The following is a 21,810-nucleotide window of genomic DNA, read 5'->3' as shown; positions in this document are numbered from 1 at the left end:
CAGTTTGAATCTTCTGCTTATGTTTTCATTTAAACTTTATTTTGGGTGTGGATTATTTTCAGCAGGAATTGGCTGTCTTTATTTTATCCCTCCCTCTCTAGTGACTCTTGCGTGGAAAGATCCACATCTTGGGTAGTCATTATCCCATACGTCACTAGCTCATGGACTCTTGCTAATTACATGAAAGAAAACATAATTTATGTAAGAACTTACCTGATAAATTCATTTCTTTCATATTAGCAAGAGTCCATGAGGCCCACCCTTTTTTGTGGTGGTTATGATTTTTTTGTATAAAGCACAATTATTCCAATTCCTTATTTTTTATGCTTTCGCACTTTTTTCTTATCACCCCACTTCTTGGCTATTCGTTAAACTGATTTGTGGGTGTGGTGAGGGAAACTTTGCCCCTCCTGGTAGGAATGTATATCCCATACGTCACTAGCTCATGGACTCTTGCTAATATGAAAGAAATGAATTTATCAGGTAAGTTCTTACATAAATTATGTTTTTATCACCTCTTTCACTTTACCCTTCCTAGTACTTAGAGTAGGCAAAAAGAATGACTGGGGGGTGGAGCTAAGGGAGGAGCTATATAGACAGCTCTGCTGTGGTGCTCTTTGCCACTTCCTGTAGGGAAGGATAATATCCCACAAGTAAAGGATGAATCCGTGGACTCGTCTTACCTTTATAGAAGAAAATGTTACTGTCTCTTTAATTTTAAAAAGTAACTATTTTTTGTGTGCTCTTGTTCCATCCTATCACAAAGGATGAATTAAACAAATAAACAGCTGAAATTCTTTTAATAAAAATTAAGATAAAAAAAGTTACTGTCTCTTTAAATTTTAAAAGTAATTTATTTATGTGAGCAGAAACAAGCAAATTAGCATGTCAACATTGCTGTCCATAGACATCGCCATGACATTAAGGAAACAATGTCTTGTGCCACAATTCCAGATGGAAATAGCAAGGAACCGCAGGGCACTGCATGTGAGAAATATTAATGCACACTTGTTTAATCAACCTGCATCACATATAGCAGAATAATGAAATAAAAATAACTTAACCGGGGGCGGAGCCAACTACGGAGCTGTCTAGTCGCACAGAGCTAGAGCTCTCCTTCCATTCCAGCCAAATATACCTTTAAAAAGACCCCGAAAGACCCCCAAGAGACTCCCTGATCGACTTAAATATCCCCTCTACTCCCCCTCCCTCAATACGCTACCGTTTATTTTATTTTTCCTTAGTCTGGTTTTATTTATTTTTCTCACTCTTGCTGTTCTATCAACCTGTCCTGCCTGAAACACCACTCCGGAGAATAAGAGACTGAACCCGATCTCATCACTACCTACCGCTGACCTCCCCACCTTCTCTAGAGCCTCCGGTGACAAACTGGTCACAGTGGAAGTCCTGGCACTTCTATCCCCTCACATACGGAGGGATACTACGGAGACATCAGAAAGCCCACGAACGGCGGCCATCTTAGCTTTGCATCACAGGCTACGGAGTGCCACACAAGCTCCCTGGGTCCCGACTCACCCGTGCTAAGCAGCTGACCTCTTCAAGTAGCACACGTCGGAACCATCGCAGCAATCTGACCCGCACTTGCTCCTACCTGCTCATGGAACGCTCCAGACTTTAACACCAACCCCAGCTGCTCCTTACACATAGTGCGGATACAACAGGGACACACAGAGCGCACGCTGGATCCTATTATCCTGAGTGAGTACAACTGTACATATAGAGGCTGGGGAAATCGGGCAAGGTTTGCGATTTCATTGTGCACAGCCTGTGCCCTTTATTATATTCAAGTAGCCTGCTTTTGAGCTCTGTAAAGGGGTAATACACACAGACCTGTAATACCCCAATATCTACTTAGTGCCACGTGGCTCAGCTGCAGCAGTTAGTTCCTTTACTAACGAACACAGCCCCCATTAATCCACCTCTGGGTATAACCTATATTGTTCAGGGTAACACAGTATAATGTACATGAATATGCTACAACTATAGCCAAAACCAACAGTTAACACCTGGCATTCCCTGCGCCTTTCTGAAAATTAATTAGAAGCTGCAGAACTCTGACCCCTCTCCTGGTTTACTGAGGCTGAATAACTTTAAAGCCACAATGCACACTGCCTGAGAGACAATTGCTGCACTACTCTCCTGTAACAGAATCGCACAGACCTCACTAAGGCACTCCTTATTTCTTCAAGGACTCCCCACTCCTCCCTTTCCCGCAACCATTTGGTGTTGCGGGTCATATCCACATCCCTTTTTCCGGACTCGCCCAGAGGTGGCACTATCCCTGGAGAGGGGCTACTACTGTCGCCCTGCCAGCTAACAGTCTGTATTTGACCTACTGGTTGAACCCCGACAACCCCGATTCTCCTGCTTTAAGTCTTTGGAAGTGAGATGGAGGGCTAGGGCGTCATGCTCTAGAGGTGCTGACTTGATACCCCCCCAGCTACCAATCACAACAGGAAAGCAATTCGTCATATTATCCTCTGTGGCCCTGAGGCTGACCCCTTTCATTATGGCGCAATCAGTCAAGAGAAAGCCAAAACATCAAGACAACCCTAAGAGGACTCTGACTGACCATTTTCAAAGCAAAAATTTCTCGGACCCAGATCTCTTGGGAGAAGATTGCAGAGACTCAACAGTCCTCACATCTGAACATACTAAACTAGATATCTCACGTAAAGACAAAGCAGCACTTTCTCAATCTACCTTCCTAGAATCTATCAAACTATTAACCGACAAGATGGACACCCACTATGCATCGCTAAGACAAGAACTTCGCCAATCAGTGAGCGAACTGAAGAGAGATCTCCTCTCTTGGAGAGAGGACAGAGATTTTGGAGAGAAAGCATGAAGATTTAGTAACTGACCACTCCAATCTCCTGTCCTACTCCCAATCTCTGGCAGAGCAGATCTCAGACTTGGAGTCTAAATTGGAAGACATAGGATAGATCCCGCTGGAACAATCTCAGGATTCGTGGCATCCCGGAAGACATCTCATCATCTGAGCTCCAGAACTACCTGACCACCCTATTTAGGGCTCTTCTAAACACAGCAACGGAACAGGACCTTCTGATGGACAGAGCACATAGGGCGACGCGCCCTCGCAATTACACTGCTGACACCCCTAGAGATGTTATACTACGTCTGCACTACTACACCACCAAAAAAAGAATTATGCAAGCCTCCTTTATCAACAAACCTTCAGGAACCCTATCAAAACCTACAAATCTTTCCAGACCTGTCCCCGCACACACTGGCTAAAAGGAGAACTTTTCACCAATTTACATTGGCGCTGAGACAGCGCAAGATCAAATACAGGTGGGGGTTCCCCATGAAGCTTTTTGTGCAACATCAGGACCGCTCTTACATGATTTCATCCGTGGATCAGGGCATGAAACTACTAAATACCCTGGAACCCTCTGAGGTATCTGACCCTATTCCCAAGCAAAAAGGAAAAGTAGGCGACCTCAACACCTCAGCCCCAGAGTGGCGCTCATGTATCTCCATTCTCTCACGTCAGGAGTCAGAACAGTCCTGATGAAACTCGTTTCACCCCTTGTTTTTGTCTGTCTACTTTCCCATCAGGGGTATTCTCTGATTTGAGAGATGCTGGAGAAATTTATGAAAGCTCATAATGAGGATTGGAGTGTACTAACGGGTACACATCTTACTCTCTTTTCACTCTTCAATCCTCAACCCCCTTAAGCAAGACCTCCTCATTGCAAAACCTCCGGACAGGTAAGCCTGGAGCTCACATACGGGTACTTATCTTACCCTACTCTAGCTTATGGCTATCCGTTTATTTGTTCACAGTTTTGCTTTTTGTTCTAGATATATTGTTTATAAGATATTGCTGTCTTGTGAGTTGTCTCACTGTGTTAGTCTAGAGAACCTTTGTAGCCCTCTGGACTTAGATAAGCTGTAATATTGGACTTTAATTGATTTGTGAATGCACTAAATTGACAACTCTCCTAGACTTGTTTCTATTTTCATGTTTATACTCATACACCTTAAAATATGTTGCCCCAATGGGAAGATATTTGCTATCCAGTATTGAGTAATCTATATGCCATTATTGTTTTGTGTTCTGTTTCACTATGATTATTCCAGAGAATTATACCAGCTTTTCTGCTATGTTAAAGAAGTTGCACACCATGCTGGACTTTAATTGCCTTATGAATGTACTAAACTGGCAACTTTTCAAGTTTTGTTTTCCTTTTCAGGTTTAAACTTATACACCTTAAAATGTTATGCCTCAACTGTAAGATATTTGTTGACTAGTTTTGACCTATTTTGTTGCATACACATTCACATCCTCCCCTCACTTTTACCTCTATAGATTCTCTCCGCTATATCCCTTATAACTCTCTAAACCTCAACTCTCCTTCCAGATAACCCCCCAAAAGTCCACACACCTACTTTGGCTACAGTGTTAGCTACAGCTCCATAATTAGCTGTTCCTGCCCATTTATCCTATCATTTAAAAACTGGGGGGGGGGGGGGGGGGTTGTTCTCAGCACATCCCCACTCCTCTATATCTTCAATATCCCCACTTCCCCAGTTCCTACTCACTCACCCCCACCATACATCCTTCTCTTAGCCTTTTCAGAATCCCTTTTCCTTGCTCTGTTTCCTTCTTCTATTCTCTCTCTATCTTTGTTACTAGTCAGTTCTAATACTTATTTACATTCTAACCTCTTGTAGGTTGAACACCCCAGGCTCCGCCCCCCTCTTTATCCTTTCTATCCCCTTTTCCCTTCATATACTGCTCCATAGCACATTATCCCTTCGCGCCAAATTACTCCCCCTATTTTCCCACCCTTAACCCTGTACTCCTTTTTAACAAAAGCGGCTCTGGACCGCTGTCTCCCCCCCCACCCACCCACAAAAAAAACCCAATTAAGATAGCGAAGTATTTAGCATCTAGCTGTATCTGCACGTAGCTTGTACCTCCACTGCATTAACTTCAGTTCATCCAAACTTTCCCTAGGTATTAATAACGAAACACACTCTAGTACTCTACCTCCTTTCCTTCCTCCCCACTTTTTTTTTCTCTCTCTTCCCTTACTCCGGCCTCTAACCCCACGTTACCATGGAGGGGCTCCACCTACTCACTCTTAATGTACAAGGATTAAACTCTCCAACCAAACACAGTTTACTATTTACGTTCCTACACAAAAAGCACATAGACATTGCCTTCATTCAGGAGACCCACTGGACTCCTGTCCCTGAGATCACCCGCACATCCAGACATTTCCCTACACTCCTAGAAGCCACGTTCCCCTCCAAGTCCAGGGGGTAGCTATTTATATATTATTGAATCCGACCCCCAGGCGAGATTTATTGTTGCCATATGTAAATTGAACACACATTTAGTCACCCTTCTCAATGTTTATGCTCCGAATGTTAAACAAGTAAAATTCCTTAGAACTCTTCTCAAGTCTGTAGCAACAATTAAACAAGGAGACCTTATATTCGGAGGGGATTGTAATTTAATTTGGGACGTAAAACTAGATAGAATGGGACCCCCACTTTCTAGGAATGATAGGGCAACTCACTCTCTCTCCTCGGCCTTTCAACTACTGATGGCACAGTATGAATTATATGACATCTGGCGAGCCCTACACCCGCAAGATAGGGAATTTACGTCTAATTCCTCCCCGCACAAATCACACACACACGCATCGACTATTTTTTCACCGACGCAAAATTTCTGGACAATATCCATTCCATATTCATTACCCCTGTTTCCTGGTCCGATCATGACTCACTAAACTTACATTTAGGTCCATATGTTAGACCCTCCCCCAAGATGTGGCGCATGCAAGACTGGACTATCACAGACCCTCTCCTTAAAACAGCCCTTCAGAACAAAATTGCTGACTTTATCGCCCTCAACGATGATAATCAGACTACTGCTCAAAATCTATGGGCCACACTGAAGGCAGTAGTGAGGGGTCACCTTATGCAGTTTGAATTTGAAGCCCGCTCGAAAGGCAAAGCCACCTTATCTTCCATAAATATCAAACTTCGTAATCTAAAGACTGATCTCTCTCACGCCTACTCTCCCACCATAAATATTGAAATAGCCAAAATATCGAAACAAATCCAAGCCCTAGAACTTAAAAAAAACTCAACATGCTGGAGAAATTTAAAAAGATCTATTATCACCATGGCAATAAATCCTCAACTCTCTTAGCCTCTAAACTCAAACACAGAACGGCCCAAGCTAGAATAATGTCCATGCAAACCTCCTCTGGGGTACACGTCTATGCTCCTGCAGACATAGGGAATGCCTTTAGACAATACTACCTAAATTTGTACAATATCGAAGCAAACCTAGAATCTCCAGCATGCCCCTTAGAGGATATCTCCGCCTTCCTTAACTCTCTCCCCTCGTTGACTCCAGAGGACACCCCCTCCCTTACAACTCTGATAACAACGGAGGAAATCTCGAAAATCATTCAAAACTTTAAATTAGGAAAAGCCCCTTGCCCCGATGGCTTCACAGCCAGATTCTACAAAGCCTTCCATCCCCAGATAGCCCCCATTCTCTGCAGATTCTTCCAAGAGATATTCTCAGGAGTCTCCTTCAATGCAGAATTCCTAGAAGCCGTGATAATCACAATATTGAAACCAGGTAAGCCACCTGATTCCTGCAGTAGCTATCGCCCCATTTAATTGATTAACCTTGATACTAAGATATACACCAAACTCCTGGCCAACAGAGTCTCAAAAATTATCTCCCCTCTCATTGCGAATGATCAGGTTGGATTTATTCCGAATAGGGAAGGCGGAGATGCGTCCAGGCGAATACTCAATATCCTCCATGTTGCAGCTCGAGGAGATACCCCCTTCCTGGCCCTGTCGTTTGACGCTGAAAAAGCGTTTGACAGGTTCAGGTGGGATTACTTATGGGAAACCATGAGCACTTTCCGATTCCCTGTTGCCTTTATATCTGCGGTAAAAGCCCTCTATAACCACCCCTCGGCCATTGTGCGAGGGGCTGGGTTCCAATCTTCCAAATTCACTGTAGCTAATGGCACTAGACAAGGCTGTCCTTTATCCACCCTCCTGTTTGCTTTAGCCATAGAACCCCTAGCCCAATTCATTAGACAAGACCACCGAACCAAAGGACTCCCCATCGGACTTCACACCCATAAAATCTCCCTCTACGCAGACGACATAACCCTCTTCTTAACATCTCCCAAAGAATCCCTTCTTGCAGTATTTACTATCCTAAAACAATTTGGTGACTTGAACTTTTATAAGCTCAATATTGCCAAAACAGAGGCTCTCCCTATAAACATCCCCGTTAATGACATTGCCCCCCTACAGGCGACACACCACTTTCAGTGGAAAACTACGTCACTCAAGATTTTAGGAGTCCATCTTGGCCCGGATCCTTCCGCCACGATAGCTCAGAATTATACGGATAGGCTTTCAGACTTCAAAAGGGTCCTTGAGACCTGGGAGTTTTGGGAGATTTCATGGACTGGACGCATTGCCGCGATTAAGATGTCCTTCCTCCCCAAGGATCACATACCTCCTCAGAGCCATTCCATATAATATCCCTAAAACGCTCCTCAATAGATTCAAAAGTTTGATTACCTCATATGTATGGAGAGACCGTAGACCCATAACATCTGGGCGTACCCTAGAAAAGCCAATCTCACAAGGAGGCTTAGCCCTACCGAACATAATTTCATACTATACTGCAGCTAGGTTGTCACATGTCCTCCGTTGGAATGACCCTGAAAGACAACTAAATTGGTATGCCTTAGAGTCATCATTGCTGCCCCCTGGTGTAAACCTTTCTGACCTCCTGTGGATCCCTAACCATCATAGACGAGTCATTGACAGCCTGCCTCCTATCTTCAAACACGCATTGCAATTCTGGGACCAGGTAAGACATAATCCAGACATCTCCCCCCACCCTTCCCCCATGCTTACAATCTCTGCCGCGCTGTACTGCCTCCCAGACTCCCACCACGACTTATGGCCACAACTGCAAACACTTTGAGTGTCAGACTTTTATGAAAACGACATTTGGCTTTCACACCCCGCAGTATGCGCTAAATTTAAACTCCCACCTAGACTAAACTTTGAGGGTTTCCGTCTAAGCACTCGTTTACGCACTTGGGGCTACCCTAAACAAGCACTAAGACCCAAGACAGCCTGGGAAAGGGCTTGGTTGGGAGCTCATAATCTTAAATATCTCTTATCCTTTCACCACAGCCTTCTCACCAACTCACACTCCTCCCATAAAATATCACAACACCACGCTTGGGAAAAAGAAATAGGTTCACTGTAACTCTGGATGTTTGGCATTCCAGAATTATGACAACCAATAAACTTCTTCACTGCGCCACTCTCTGGGAACTATATTACAAAGTTCTAGTCCGATGGCACCTTGTCCCAATCATGTTACATATGATTTACCAGTCATAATCCCACGAGTGTTGTAGGAAATGCAGAGCTAGTTGTACAGCACTACACATATGGTGGTCTTGTCCGGTGATTCAGCCGTTGTGGAAGAAAATATATGCTCTACTCCAATCACTCGGCCTTACTCCCCCATTCACCCCGGAAGTAGCCCTTCTACACATGCAGATGCCTAATCTTACCCCCTCCGGGAAAGCCCTTACAATCTATGTCCTCATGGGCACAAAACTTGCCCTAGCCAGAGCTTGGAAAGAAGAAGGTCCACCCGTTCTTTACCAGATAATCTCCACTGTGCATTTTGGACAAATGGAACAGTATTCATATAAAGTCCTCGACAAGGTTGATTCCTTCCACGAGATCTGGTTCCCATGGATTTCGAAATTCCCAGTCTGAGACACAAACCTCAAACCCCCCTCTTAGAGGTCTCCCTCTCTCCCCCCCTTTTTTTTTTCTTCTCTCTTCTTCTTTCTTTCTCCGCCCCCTTTTCCTCCCCCTTATTATTACTTCTCACAGGCTCCGTTTTTTTTCCATCCTAATAACATATAGATACAACACTACAATATAATCAACAGCAGACACAGCTCCTTGATGTATTTTCTTTATAGACCACTTTCAGAAAAGAGACCCCTTCCATGCCCTCCCTTTTGTGTTTTCTCTCTCTCTCTCTCTCTCTCTCTCTCCACACACACAAATATACTACCTTTATAACGCTTCCTTATGTATTTTGTCTGTACCTATGGATGATCTCATTTTGTATCATTTTAAGGCATTGTTTTGATTTCTGTAAATTCGTCTCAAAAAATTTTGCTCAAAAAAAAAAAAAAAACTTAACCAATTGCAAATAAAATCAACATATGGCAAGTGGTACTGTCCCTTTAAATGTTAAAAAGAAACTCATCTTTATTTTTATTAGGTCAAACATTGATGATGTATGAGGAACTTGTCAGCACTCCATCTATTCCTTCAGCTTGACCCAGCTGAAGTGTCAGACAACCTGCCTACACCCAAAGCTGAACTCATAGCGCTGACTGAAGCGTAATCATTTAAAAAAAAAATCCTCAGCATCTTCCGATAACCGAAAGTAACAAGAAGGAAGAGTCTCTCTGTACGGTGTTTAAAAATAATAAACTCTTGATTGAAGAATCTTTTCTAACACCTCACTTTACCTCTTCCTAACGTAGGCAAAGAGACTTACTGGGGTGGGAGGGAAGGGAGGAGATAGATATATATACATATATATACATATACATATATATATATATATACATATATATACATATATATATACATATATATATATATACATATATATATACATATATATACATATATATATACATATATATATACATATATATATATACATATATATATATACATATATATATATACATATATATATATATACATATATATATATACATATATATATATATACATATATATATATACATATATATATATACATATATATATATATATATACAGGTCTTCCCCCACAAAAAACGGGGATAGGTCAAGGGACCAGTCGCGAAGCAGATGGGTACAAACTGAGGGGGAACAGGGGCAATCGGGGAAAACAAAAATACAAATAATTAATAATGTGATTAATTTGTCAGATCATACTTTGACACCATCTCAGCTTTCAGTTCTTGGTTATGGTCTTAATTTTTCACCAACTAATAACTTTGACATCTTTAAAACATTACTAGATGTCAATAAGCTTATTAGAAATATCACTCTAAATAAATTTTATGACACCCCGGAAAATGCCCCTGATAATGCTGAATTTTCTATTAGAAACATGAGCATTAATCCAAAAACCTCCATTCACAAAGCTTCCTTTAAGGAAGCATGTGATACTTTAACTCTTGAACATCTCCTAAGGGAAGGTTCAGAAGATTCTGAATCAGACAGACTAAACTCCCATGGTGGTTTCAGAAACCCCTCTACCTTTTATCCCATACAGCATAGGGGCCAGGTTCTTGAAACCTTTTTCAAGAGAGTGGAGCGTGATCTTTTGGAACTCAAATCCAGTGGCTCACGTACCAAACAAAATCTTACCAGGCAAGAAAAAGTGGCTCTGGAGGAGTTGAGATGCAGGGAGGACATAGTTTTCCGCTCGGCGGATAAGGGTGGCTCCATAGTCGTCCTTAATCGGACTGATTATGTTAAGGAGGCCCTTCGCCAGCTCAATGACACGGAGAACTATGCCCCCCTTGCGTCCGATCCAACCAGAGCCTTCCAGAAAGAGCTATTTAGCTTGCTGGACGATGGATTAGAAGATGGACACTTTGACATTAAAACATTTGAGTATTTGTGTGTTAAACACCCTATAGTGCCCATCTTCCATCACTTGCCTAAAGTGCACAAATCCCTTACAGATATCAAGGGACGTCCGATAGTGAGCGGAATAGGTTCTCTAACTGAACACATTTCACAATGGATAGACAGCCTTCTGCAACCACTGGTAGTCTCTTTGTTTGGTTACCTTCGGGACACCAAACATGCAATTGAGATATTGGAAGGCACAGATTGGAAATATGATGTATTCAGATGGGCATCAATTGATGTTGTTGCCCTATACTCGTCCATCCCACATAAAGAGGGTTTGGAAGCGATAGCATACTTTCTGAAACATCATTCCAATCTTACCCATGACTTTCAGATGTATATCTTACGGCTACTTAAATATCTACTGACCCATAACTATTTTAAATTCGAGGATCGATTCTATCTCCAGAGATGTGGGACAGCCATGGGGGCGAAATTCGCCCCCTCCTATGCCAACCTGTTCATGGGTTGGTGGGAGCTGTCCCACATCTATGGAGATGGTAATCCCTTTAGACATTTCATCCATTACTATGGGCGATACATAGATGACCTTCTGGTCATCTGGTTGGGTGATGATGCAGATTTTTCTAACTTTATGTCCAATCTTAATGACAATACCTATGGTATTCGATTTACTTCTGAATTACATAATAATTCAATTAATTTTTTGGACATTACTCTAACTGGCACTAAAGAAGGAAAAATCATCAGTAACATCTATAGGAAACCCATTGCTGGGAATGCGTTGCTACACGCCAAAAGCTGCCACCCAACCCATGTCCCTTTTGCTGTTGCCAAAGGACAATTTGTCAGAGTAAAGAGAAACTGTAGTCAGGAAGATATGTTCTGCAAACAATCTGAAGACCTTACTAGAAGGCTCAAGCAAAGAGGCTACCCTGACAAAATCATACATAAAGCAAAGAGACAAGTTCAGAGTATTGATAGACATGAACTAATTAAAGAACAGTCTATGACATCCAGAAAACTCAATACTGACTCTCAGGGCATTACATTTGTTACAGAGTTTAGTGCACAATATCAAGAGATATGCAGTATCGTTAAAAAACATTTTAACTTCTTGTCCGCTGATGACAAACTGGAAAAATGTGTGAAAAACGGACTACGTTGTTCCTATCGGAGAACACGTACTCTAGCAAATACTCTATCACCATCATCATTACCAGAACTTGACAAACCAACTAGTTCATGGCTTACACAAAAGGGCCTTTACAAGTGCAGACAAAAATGTCGGGTTTGTGAGTATATCACCGCTTCTAACATATTTAGATCAGAGGTTACAGGGGAAACTTTCCCAATCACCAGTTGTTTGAAATGTACTACCTCATATGTGATATACTTGCTCACCTGTACATCGTGCCACCTACAATATGTAGGCCTCACTACTAACGAGGTAAAAGTTCGCATCAGAAACCACCTGTCTACAATACAGGCAGGTGAGGCTAGCACCCCACTCGTTAGACATTTTGCCCGCTGCCATGACAATAACATCAATACTTTGAGATGGCAAGCTATAGAGAGGGTTCTCTGTCCACCTAGAGGTGGCGACCGAGAGAAGTTGCTACAGAAGAGGGAGATGTACTGGATTTTCAAGCTCCAAACTAGGGTGCCAAATGGCCTTAACTCTGAATATGACTTAATCAATTTCTGGAAATAGTTGTCTTTTTTGGGGCTTTTGTCCGATGGTTATCTCCCTCTTCTGCAGCGTATTTACATTTACATTTGTATTTACATTCATTTTCAATTTGCTTTTGTGCAAGAACCACATTTGCTACTGCTATCTCCATTTCTATTTTTTTTTTTTTTTTTTTTTTTTGTTATTCTCATATGTATACCATAGTGAGCTAAATATATGAATCATGAATAGTATACAAAGATTTTTGTCATGTAAACCAATATATTTTCACACTTTATTTGCTTTACTTGCTTCATGGTTTACTTTAAATATTTTTCTTAAACAAGATGTTTATCATCATGCATTGATATTCAGCTCACTATTTCCAATAGTCATTTAGTGATTCAGTTCACTTAAGTCCCATTCTCAAAACTCTAGTATTTCTACATTTAACAAATTTAGTATTGTATATGATATATAATGCTTACTATGAATATTTAACACAATGTCAATTTATTTACCTATGTATTTTCCCTAACTGGTTTATCCAGTGACTTATCTACACTTGAATATAAAGCATCTTTTGTATAGGGCACTTTAAATTGTGGAAGCAGGAGTTTAAAATTGTATGAGCAGGCAATGAAATTACCTATTGACACACCTTGTTGAATTTTTAATTCATTATCTTTTAACCAATGAGATGTAACCTACTCCCTTAAATAGGTTGTAAGGTGTTTCCTTAAACAGCTATGATTACGACCTGAGGGTCGAAACATGTCAGCCGTTTTGCACAAGTGACTGTGTCTCACTCACTGTTCCCATGGATGTTGTGGACTTTTAACCCATTTGTAATAAAGTTTGGACTTTTATCTATTTCGTCTGCTGCACTCTGCCTTTTGTTACCTACATATATATATACATATATATATACACACACACACACACACATATACACAGCTCTGCTGTGGTGCTCTTTGCCTCCTCCTGCTGACCAGGTGGTGAATATCCCATTAGTAATTAAGATGATCCGTGGACTCATCGTGTCTTAAAAAAGAAATATCTCCAGATTTGTTTGTGCTTAAATTGTACACAAATAAAATCAACTTTGATGTTCATCTTAACACATGTAAATATCACACTTACAGGATAAATACAATTTAACATACACATACCATAAGAACACCAAATGACCACCAATCTGCACTCTGTGTGTGGCCCCTTCTGTTCACTACTTCTGGAGCCATATACTCTACTGTCCCACAAAATGAGTAGGCTTTTTTCTCATGATCCACTGATTCCTTGCTTAAACCGAAGTCTGGAAAACAAAAGCAATGCAAAAGTGCACCCTAGCGAATTGCTTACGAACTACAGAGGCTACTTACCCCTAAAATAAATGACATGCACTATAATCTTGTAGAATAACCAGATCATACTTTACATTTTTGTTCCACAAAGAAATATGTAAATGTTAGTATAACTGGAAATGTAAATGTAACGTGTCAAAGAGGTTGTGTGTTAACTTAAATACACAACTTCACATTCCAGCAATATGAAAACTATTTAATTTTTCAAATGTCAGGACCATGTGCAACATTCAGAAATAATGGCTTGGAAGATAAAGCCTCTAAGTAGCTGTACTGCCAGCTTCATTATACTGACCCAAAGCAAAGGTGGAAAATTTATTTAAAGGGACAGTAAAGTCAAATTTAAACTTCCATTATTCAGAAAGGGCATGAAATTTTAAAAGACTTTCCAATTTACTTTTATCATCAAATTTGCTTTATTCTCTTGGTATTCATAGTTGAAGACTAACCTAGCTAGGCTCATATGCAAATTTCTAAGCCCTTAAAGGCTGCCTCTTATTTTATAAGCCTTTCACAGCTAGACAGAGCTAGTTCATGTTTGCCATATAGATTACATTGTGCTCACTAAGTCAGCACTAACTGACTGAAATGCAAGTTTTTAAAATAGCTCTGAGCTAAGAGGACAGTCTGCAGAGACTTAGATACAAGGTAATCACGGTGGTAAAAAGTGTATTAATATAACTGTGTTGGCTATGTGAAACTGCGGAATGGGTAATAAAATGATTATCTGTTTAAACAAACATTTTCAAGTAGGTTACTTTAATGTCCTTTTAAGTTTGAGATTCAAAATACATACACCTAGATTACGAGTCTTGCGTTAGCCTTAAAAAGCAGCGTTGAGAGGTCCTAACGCTGTTTTTTAACGCCCGCTGGTATTACGAGTCTGGCAGGTACAGGTGTACCGCTCACTTTTCTTCTGCAACTCGAGAATACCGCAAATCCCCTTACGTCAATTGAGTATCCTATTTTTTCCATGGGATTTGCCTAACGCTGGTATTACGAGTCTTGGAAGAAGTGAGCGGTAGACCCTCTCCTGTCAAGACTTCTACCGCATTTAAAAGTCAGTAGTTAAAGAGTTTTATGGGCTAACGCCGTAACATAAAACTCTTAACTAAAGTGCTAAAAAGTACACTAACACCCATAAACTACCTATTAACCCCTAAACCGAGACCCCCCCATCGGAAACACTTTAATATATTAACCCTTAATCTGCCGACCGGACATCGCCGCCACTTTAATAAATATATTAACCCCTAAACCGCCGCACTCGCAAACACTAGTTAAATATTATTAACCCCTAATCTGCCGTCCCTAACATCGCCGACACCTAACTACATTTATTAACCCCTAATCTGCCACCCCCAACGTCGCTGCTACTATATTAAAAGGTATTAAAAGGTATTAACCCCTAAACTTAAGTCTAAACCTAACCCCCCCCCCAACTTAAATATAATTTAAAATAATCTAAATAAAATTACTACAATTAAATAAATTAATCCTATTTAAAACTAAATACTTCCCTGTAAAATAAACCCTAAGCTAGCTACAATATAACTAATAGTTACATTGTAGCTAGCTTAGGGTTTATTTTTATTTTACAGGCAACTTTGTATTTATTTTAACTAGGTACAATAGTTATTAAATAGTTAACTATGTAATAACTTCCTAGTTAAAATAAAGACAAATATACCTGTAAAATAAATTCTAACCTAAGTTACAATTACACCCAACACTACACTATCATTAAATTAATTACCTAAACTACCTACAATTAATTACAACTAAATTCAATAAACTAAAGTACGGAAAAAAAAAAAAAAACACTAAATTACAGAAAATAAAAAAAGAATTGAATTTTTTTTAAACCAATTACACCTACTCTAATCCCCCTAATAAAATAAAAAGCCCCCCAAAATAATAAAATTCCCTACCCTATACTAAATTACAAATAGCCCTTAAAAAGGCCTTTTGCGGGGCATTGCCCCAAAGTAATCAGCTCTTTTACCTGTAAAAAAAAAAGACAATACCCCCCAACATTACAACCCACCACCCACACACCCAACCCTACTCTAAAACCCACCCAATCCCCCCTTAAAAAAAAAACTAACACTAACCCCTTGAAGATCACCCTACCTTGAGACGTCTTCACCCAGCCGGGCACAAGTGGACCTCCGGAGGGGCAAAAGTCTTCATCCGATCCAGGCAGAAGAGGTCCTCCAAGCGGCAGAAGTCTTCATCCAGACGGCATCTTCTATCTTCATCCATCCGGAGCGAGCGGGTTCATCTTCAATCCAGCCGACGCGGAGCCATCCTCTTCAAACGAAGTCCAAGCGAAGAATGAAGGTTCCTTTAAATGACGTCATCCAAGATGGCGTCCCTTGAATTCCGATTGGCTGATAGGATTCTATCAGCCAATCGGAATTAAGGTAGGAAAAATCCTATTGGCTGATGCAATCAGCCAATAGGTTTGAACTTGCATTCTATTGGATGATTAGAATCCTATCAGCCAATCGGAATTCAAGGGACGCCATCTTGGATGACGTCATTTAAAGGAACCTTCATTCTTCACTTGGACTTCGTTTGAAGAGGATGGCTCAGCGTCAGCTGGATTGAAGATGGACCCGCTCCGCTCCGGATGGATGAAGATAGAAGATGCCGTCTGGATGAAGACTTCTGCCACTTGGATGTCCTCTTCTGCCCGGCTGGGTGAAGACGTCTCAAGGTAGGGTGATCTTCAAGGGGTTAGTGCTAGGTTTTTTTAAGGGGGGATTGGGTGGGTTTTAGAATAGGGTTGGGTGTGTGGGTGGTGGGTTGTAATGTTGGGGGGGGGGGTATTGTATTTTTTTTTTTCAGGTAAAAGATCTGATTACTTTGGGGCAATGCCCCGCAAAAGGCCCTTTTTAAGGGCTATTTGTAATGTAGTATAGGGTAGGGAATTTTATTATTTTGGGGGGGCATTTTTATTTTATTAGGGGGATTAGAGTATGTGTAATTAGTTTTAAAAAATTGTAATTCTTTTTTAATTTTCTGTAATTTAGTGGGGGGGGGGGTTCGTACTTTAGTTTATTCAATTTAATTGTAATTAATTGTAGGTAGTTTAGGTAATTTATTTAATGATAGTGTAGTGTTAGGTGTAATTGTAACAGGTTAGGATTTATTTTACAGGTATATTTGTCTTTATTTTAACTAAGAAGTTATTAAATAGTTAATAACTATTTAATAACTATTGTACCTAGTTAAAATAAATACAAAGTTGCCTGTAAAATAAATATAAATCCTAAGCTAGCTGCAATGTAACTATTAGTTATATTGTAGCTACCTTAGGGTAAGTACTTAGTTTTAAATAGGATTAATTTATTTAATTATGATAAATTTATTTCGTTTAATTTAAATTATATTTTAAGTTAGGGGGGTGTTAGGTTTAGGGTTAGACATAGGTTTAAGGGTTAATAAATTTATAATGGCGGCGGATTATGGGTTAATAAATTTAATATAAATGCGGCGACGTTGGGGGGGCAGATTAGGGGTTCATAAGTATAATGTAGGTGGCGGCGGTGTCCGGAGCGGCAGATTAGGGGTTAATATAATGTAGGTGTCAGCGATAGCGGGGGCGGCAGATTAAGGGTTAATAAATGTAAGATTAGGGGTGTTTAGATTTGGGGTTCATGTTAGGGTGTTAGGTGTAGACATAGATTTATTTTCCCCATAGGAAACAATGGGGATGCGTTAGGAGCTGAACGCTGCTTTTTTGCAGGTGTTAGTTTTTTTTTCAGCCAGCTCAGCCGCATTGTTTCCTATGGGGAAATAGTGCACGAGCACGTTTAGCCAGCTCACCGCTGACTTAAGCAACGCTAGTATTGAGGTGAGATGTGGAGCTAAATTTTGCTCTACACTCACCTTTTTGTGGCTAACGCCAGGTTTAAAAAGACCTGCAATACCAGCGTTGTCTTAAGTGAGCGGTGGGAAAAAAAGGCTCGTTAGCAACGCACCCCTGTTACCGCAAAACTCGTAATCTCGGTGATAGGTTTTTTTTTTTTAGCAAACGATTGTATCTGCCAATGTATTTGGGCATTAAAGTATTTTATCAAAGTGTACATGATCCTGTGTTGGGATATGTGGATGTGGATAAAGATATATACATGAATTCTACATTAAAAGAAGGGTGATCTAAAGGCTATGTCCACAAAACAATGAATAATGCCACATGAACTGTAAAAAATGGATATCAGTTTGTTTTTTTATAAATGTAATGATTGTTCTGCTAATCAGTAGTAACCTACCTGTTAACTTGATATGTCCTGCTTCATCAAGTAAAATGCTGAAAATTAAAATTCACATTCACCAATACACATAAAATGATTTGGTAAAAATATATATCTATACACACACACACATATGGACACCAACATTCAAATCAATAAAATATTTATAAAACAAGTAAAACAATATTTTAAAATAGTAAGTTTACTATAATGTTCATGCATAACATTACTTGATCATTATCTATTTAGCAAAAAATAAACATATAAAAAAAGTTTTTTTTTTTTTAATTACTTTTAAGTATTAGATATATAAGATATAAGGCAATGGAGGTTACTTTACTTTTCTGGCTTCAGGTCTCTATACACAATTCCCAAACTGTGAAGATGATCCAATGCAAGGGCCAATTCTGCGAGGTAGAATTTCACATCTTCCTCTGTAAACATAACCTAATAAGAACTGTATAGATTTACCTTCTGAGATTTGCTTCATTGTCTAATATCGCATTAAAAATACAAATTCTAACAAATACACAATTATTTGGTCAAACACATGCAACAACTCATATCACCATAAAATAAAAATGTTGGTACTAAACATAATAATTTAAACTATATTAAACATGGATGGGCAGTCTTGTTCCCTGTTTCAAACGGACAAATCAAGAACACGTTTAGAAAGAGGTAAAGAGAGGGCTCCAATGATGATATAGAATCAAACCTGGCAAATAATAGTGAAAAAAAACAGTTGGGAGTTTATATAGTTCTACTATAAATGAGAGGAAATGTACTTATAAGCTACAAATCTGGTTCTCTCGTTCTTTTCTCTCGCTCTCTCTATAAAATGTACATATATATATATATATATATATATATATATATATATATATATATATATATATATATAAATATATATATATGTATATATATATATATATATATATAAATAAATAAAATGTACATATATATATATATATATAATAAATGTACATATATATATATATATATATATATAAAAAAAAAGTACCTCTCTCTCATATATATATATTGTATCTCTCTCTCTCTCTATATATATATATATCTCTATATATTATAAACATAATTTATGCTTACCTGATAAATTTATTTCTCTTGTAGTGTATCCAGTCCACGGATCATCCATTACTTATGGGATATTCTCCTTCCCAACAGGAAGTTGCAAGAGGATCACCCACAGCAGAGCTGCTATATAGCTCCTCCCCCAACTGCCATATCCAGTCATTCGACCGAAACAAACAGAGAAAGGAGAAACAATAGGGTGCAGTGGTGACTATAGTTTACTTCAATTTTAGACCTGCTTTAAAATGACAGGGCGGGCCGTGGACTGGATACACTACAAGAGAAATAAATTTATCAGGTAAGCATAAATTATGTTTTCTCTTGTTAAGTGTATCCAGTCCACGGATCATCCATTACTTATGGGATACCAATACCAAAGCTAAAGTACACGGATGATGGGAGGGACAAGGCAGGGATTAAGCGGAAGGAACCACTGCCTGAAGAACCTTTCTCCCAAAAACAGCCTCCGAAGAAGCAAAAGAATCAAATTTGTTAAAAATTTGAAAAAGTGTGAAGCGAAGACCAAGTCGCTGCCTTGCAAATCCGTTCAACAGAGACCTCATTTTTAAAGGCCCAGGTGGAAGCCACAGCTCTAGTAGAATGAGCTCTAATTCTTTCAGGGGGCTGCTGTCCAGCAGTCTCATAGGCTAGGCGTATAATACTCCAAAGCCAAAAGGAAAGAGAGGTTGCCGAAGCTTTTTGACCTGTCCTCTGTCCAGAATAAACGACAAACAGGGAAGATGTTTGACGAAAATCTTTAGTAGCTTGTAAGTCGAACTTCAAGGCACGGACTACGTCCAGATTATGTAAAAGACGTTCCTTCTTTGAAGAAGGATTAGGACACAATGATGGAACAACAATCTGTTGATAGATATTCTTGTTAGAAACCACCTTAGGTAAAAACCCAGGTTTGGTATGCAGAACTACCTTATCTGCATGAAAAATCAGATAAGGAGAATCACATTGTAAGGCAGATAGCTCAGAGACTCTCCGAGCCGAGGAAATAGCCATCAAAAACAAAACTTTCCAAGATAAAAGCTTAATATCCATGGAATGAAGGGGTTCAAACGGAACTCCTTGAAGAACTTTAAGAACCAAGTTTAAGCTCCATGGGGGAGCAACAGGTTTAAACACAGGCTTAATTCTAACCAAAGCCTGACAAAATGCCTGGACGTCTGGAACTTCTGCCAGATGCTTGTGCAAAAGAATAGACAGAGCAGAAATCTGTCCCTTTAAGGAACTAGCTGATAATCCATTGTCCAAACCCTCTTGGAGAAAGGACAATATCCTAGGAATCCTAACCTTACTCCATGAGTAATTCTTGGATTCACACCAGTAAAGATATGTACGCCATATCTTGTGATAGATTTTCCTGGTAACAGGCTTTCGTGCCTGTATTAAGGTATCAATGACTGACTCGGAGAAGCCACGCTTTGATAGAATCAAGCGTTCAATCTCTATGAAGTCAGTCTCAGAGAAATTAGATTTTGATGATTGAAAGGACCTTGTATTAGAAGGTCCTGTCTTAGAGGCAGAGTCCATGGTGGAAAGGATGACATGTCCACTAGGTCTGCATACCAGGTCCTGCGTGGCCACGCAGGCGCTATTAGAATCACCGATGCTCTCTCCTGTTTGATTTTGGCAATCAGTCGAGGGAGCAGAGGAAACGGTGTAAACACATAAGCCAGGTTGAAGAACCAAGGCGCTGCTAGAGCATCTATCAGCGTCGCTTCTGGATCCCTGGACCTGAATCCGTAACAAGGAAACTTGGCGTTCTGGCGAGACGCCATGAGATCCAACTCTGGTTTGCCCCAACAATGAATCAATTGAGCAAACACCTCCGGATGGAGTTCCCACTCTCCCGGGTGAAAAGTCTGACGACTTAGAAAATCCGCCTCCCAGTTCTCCAGGCCTGGGATATGGATTGCTGACAGGTGGCAAGAGTGAGTCTCTGCCCAGCGAATTATTTTTGAGACTTTTAACAACGCTAGGGAACTCCTGGTTCCCCCTTGATGGTTGATGTAAGCCACAGTCGTGATATTGTCCGAATGAAATCTGATGAACCTCAGTGTTGCTAACTGAGGCCAAGCCAGAAGAGCATTGAATATTGCTCTTAACTCCAGAATATTTATCGGAAGGAGTTTCTCCTCCTGAGTCCACGATCCCTGTGCCTTCAGGGAGTTCCAGACTGCACCCCAACCTAGAAGGCTGGCATCTGTTGTTACAATTGTCCAATCTGGCCTGCGAAAGGTCATACCTTCGGACAGGTGGACCCGAGACAACCACCAGAGAAGAGAATCTCTGGTCTCTTGATCCAGATTTAGCAGAGGGGACAAATCTGTGTAATCCCCATTCCACTGACTTAGCATGCATAATTGCAGCGGTCTGAGATGTAGGCGCGCAAATGGCACTATGTCCATTGCCGCTACCATTAAGCCGATCACCTCCATACACTGAACCACCGAAGGGCGCGGAATGGAATGAAGAATACGGCAAGCATTTAGAAGCTTTGATAACCTGGACTCCGTCAGGTAAATCATCTCTACAGAATCTATAAGAGTCCCTAAGAAGGAGACTCTTGTGAGTGGGGATAGAGAACTCTTTTCCTCGTTCACTTTCCACCCGTGCGATCTCAGAAATGCCAGAACTATCTCTGTAT

The 21,810-nt window shown here is 40.3% G+C and overlaps 1 protein-coding gene across 1 annotated transcript in view; it reads right to left on the bottom strand.

Annotated features, from left to right (window-relative positions):
* Nucleotides 1-18,483, bottom strand: part of RPS6KA6 (ribosomal protein S6 kinase A6) — a 322,001-nt gene extending 303,518 nt beyond the window's left edge. The window contains exons 1-3 of the mRNA XM_053699338.1: nt 18,397-18,483; nt 18,075-18,112; nt 13,603-13,745 (exon numbers count right to left, since the gene is read on the bottom strand). Of these exons, the coding sequence (XP_053555313.1) occupies nt 13,603-13,674 (72 nt within the window). The 5' untranslated portion in view covers nt 13,675-13,745; nt 18,075-18,112; nt 18,397-18,483. The remainder of the gene's footprint in view (nt 1-13,602; nt 13,746-18,074; nt 18,113-18,396) is intronic.
* Between the last annotated feature and the right edge of the window lie 3,327 nt (nt 18,484-21,810).

Source organism: Bombina bombina, chromosome 1 (assembly GCF_027579735.1).
Source record: "Bombina bombina isolate aBomBom1 chromosome 1, aBomBom1.pri, whole genome shotgun sequence".
Taxonomy (NCBI): Eukaryota; Metazoa; Chordata; class Amphibia; order Anura; family Bombinatoridae; genus Bombina; species Bombina bombina.
The sequence above is the reverse complement of the archived record's forward strand: the minus strand, read 5'-3'. Positions and strand labels throughout refer to the sequence as shown.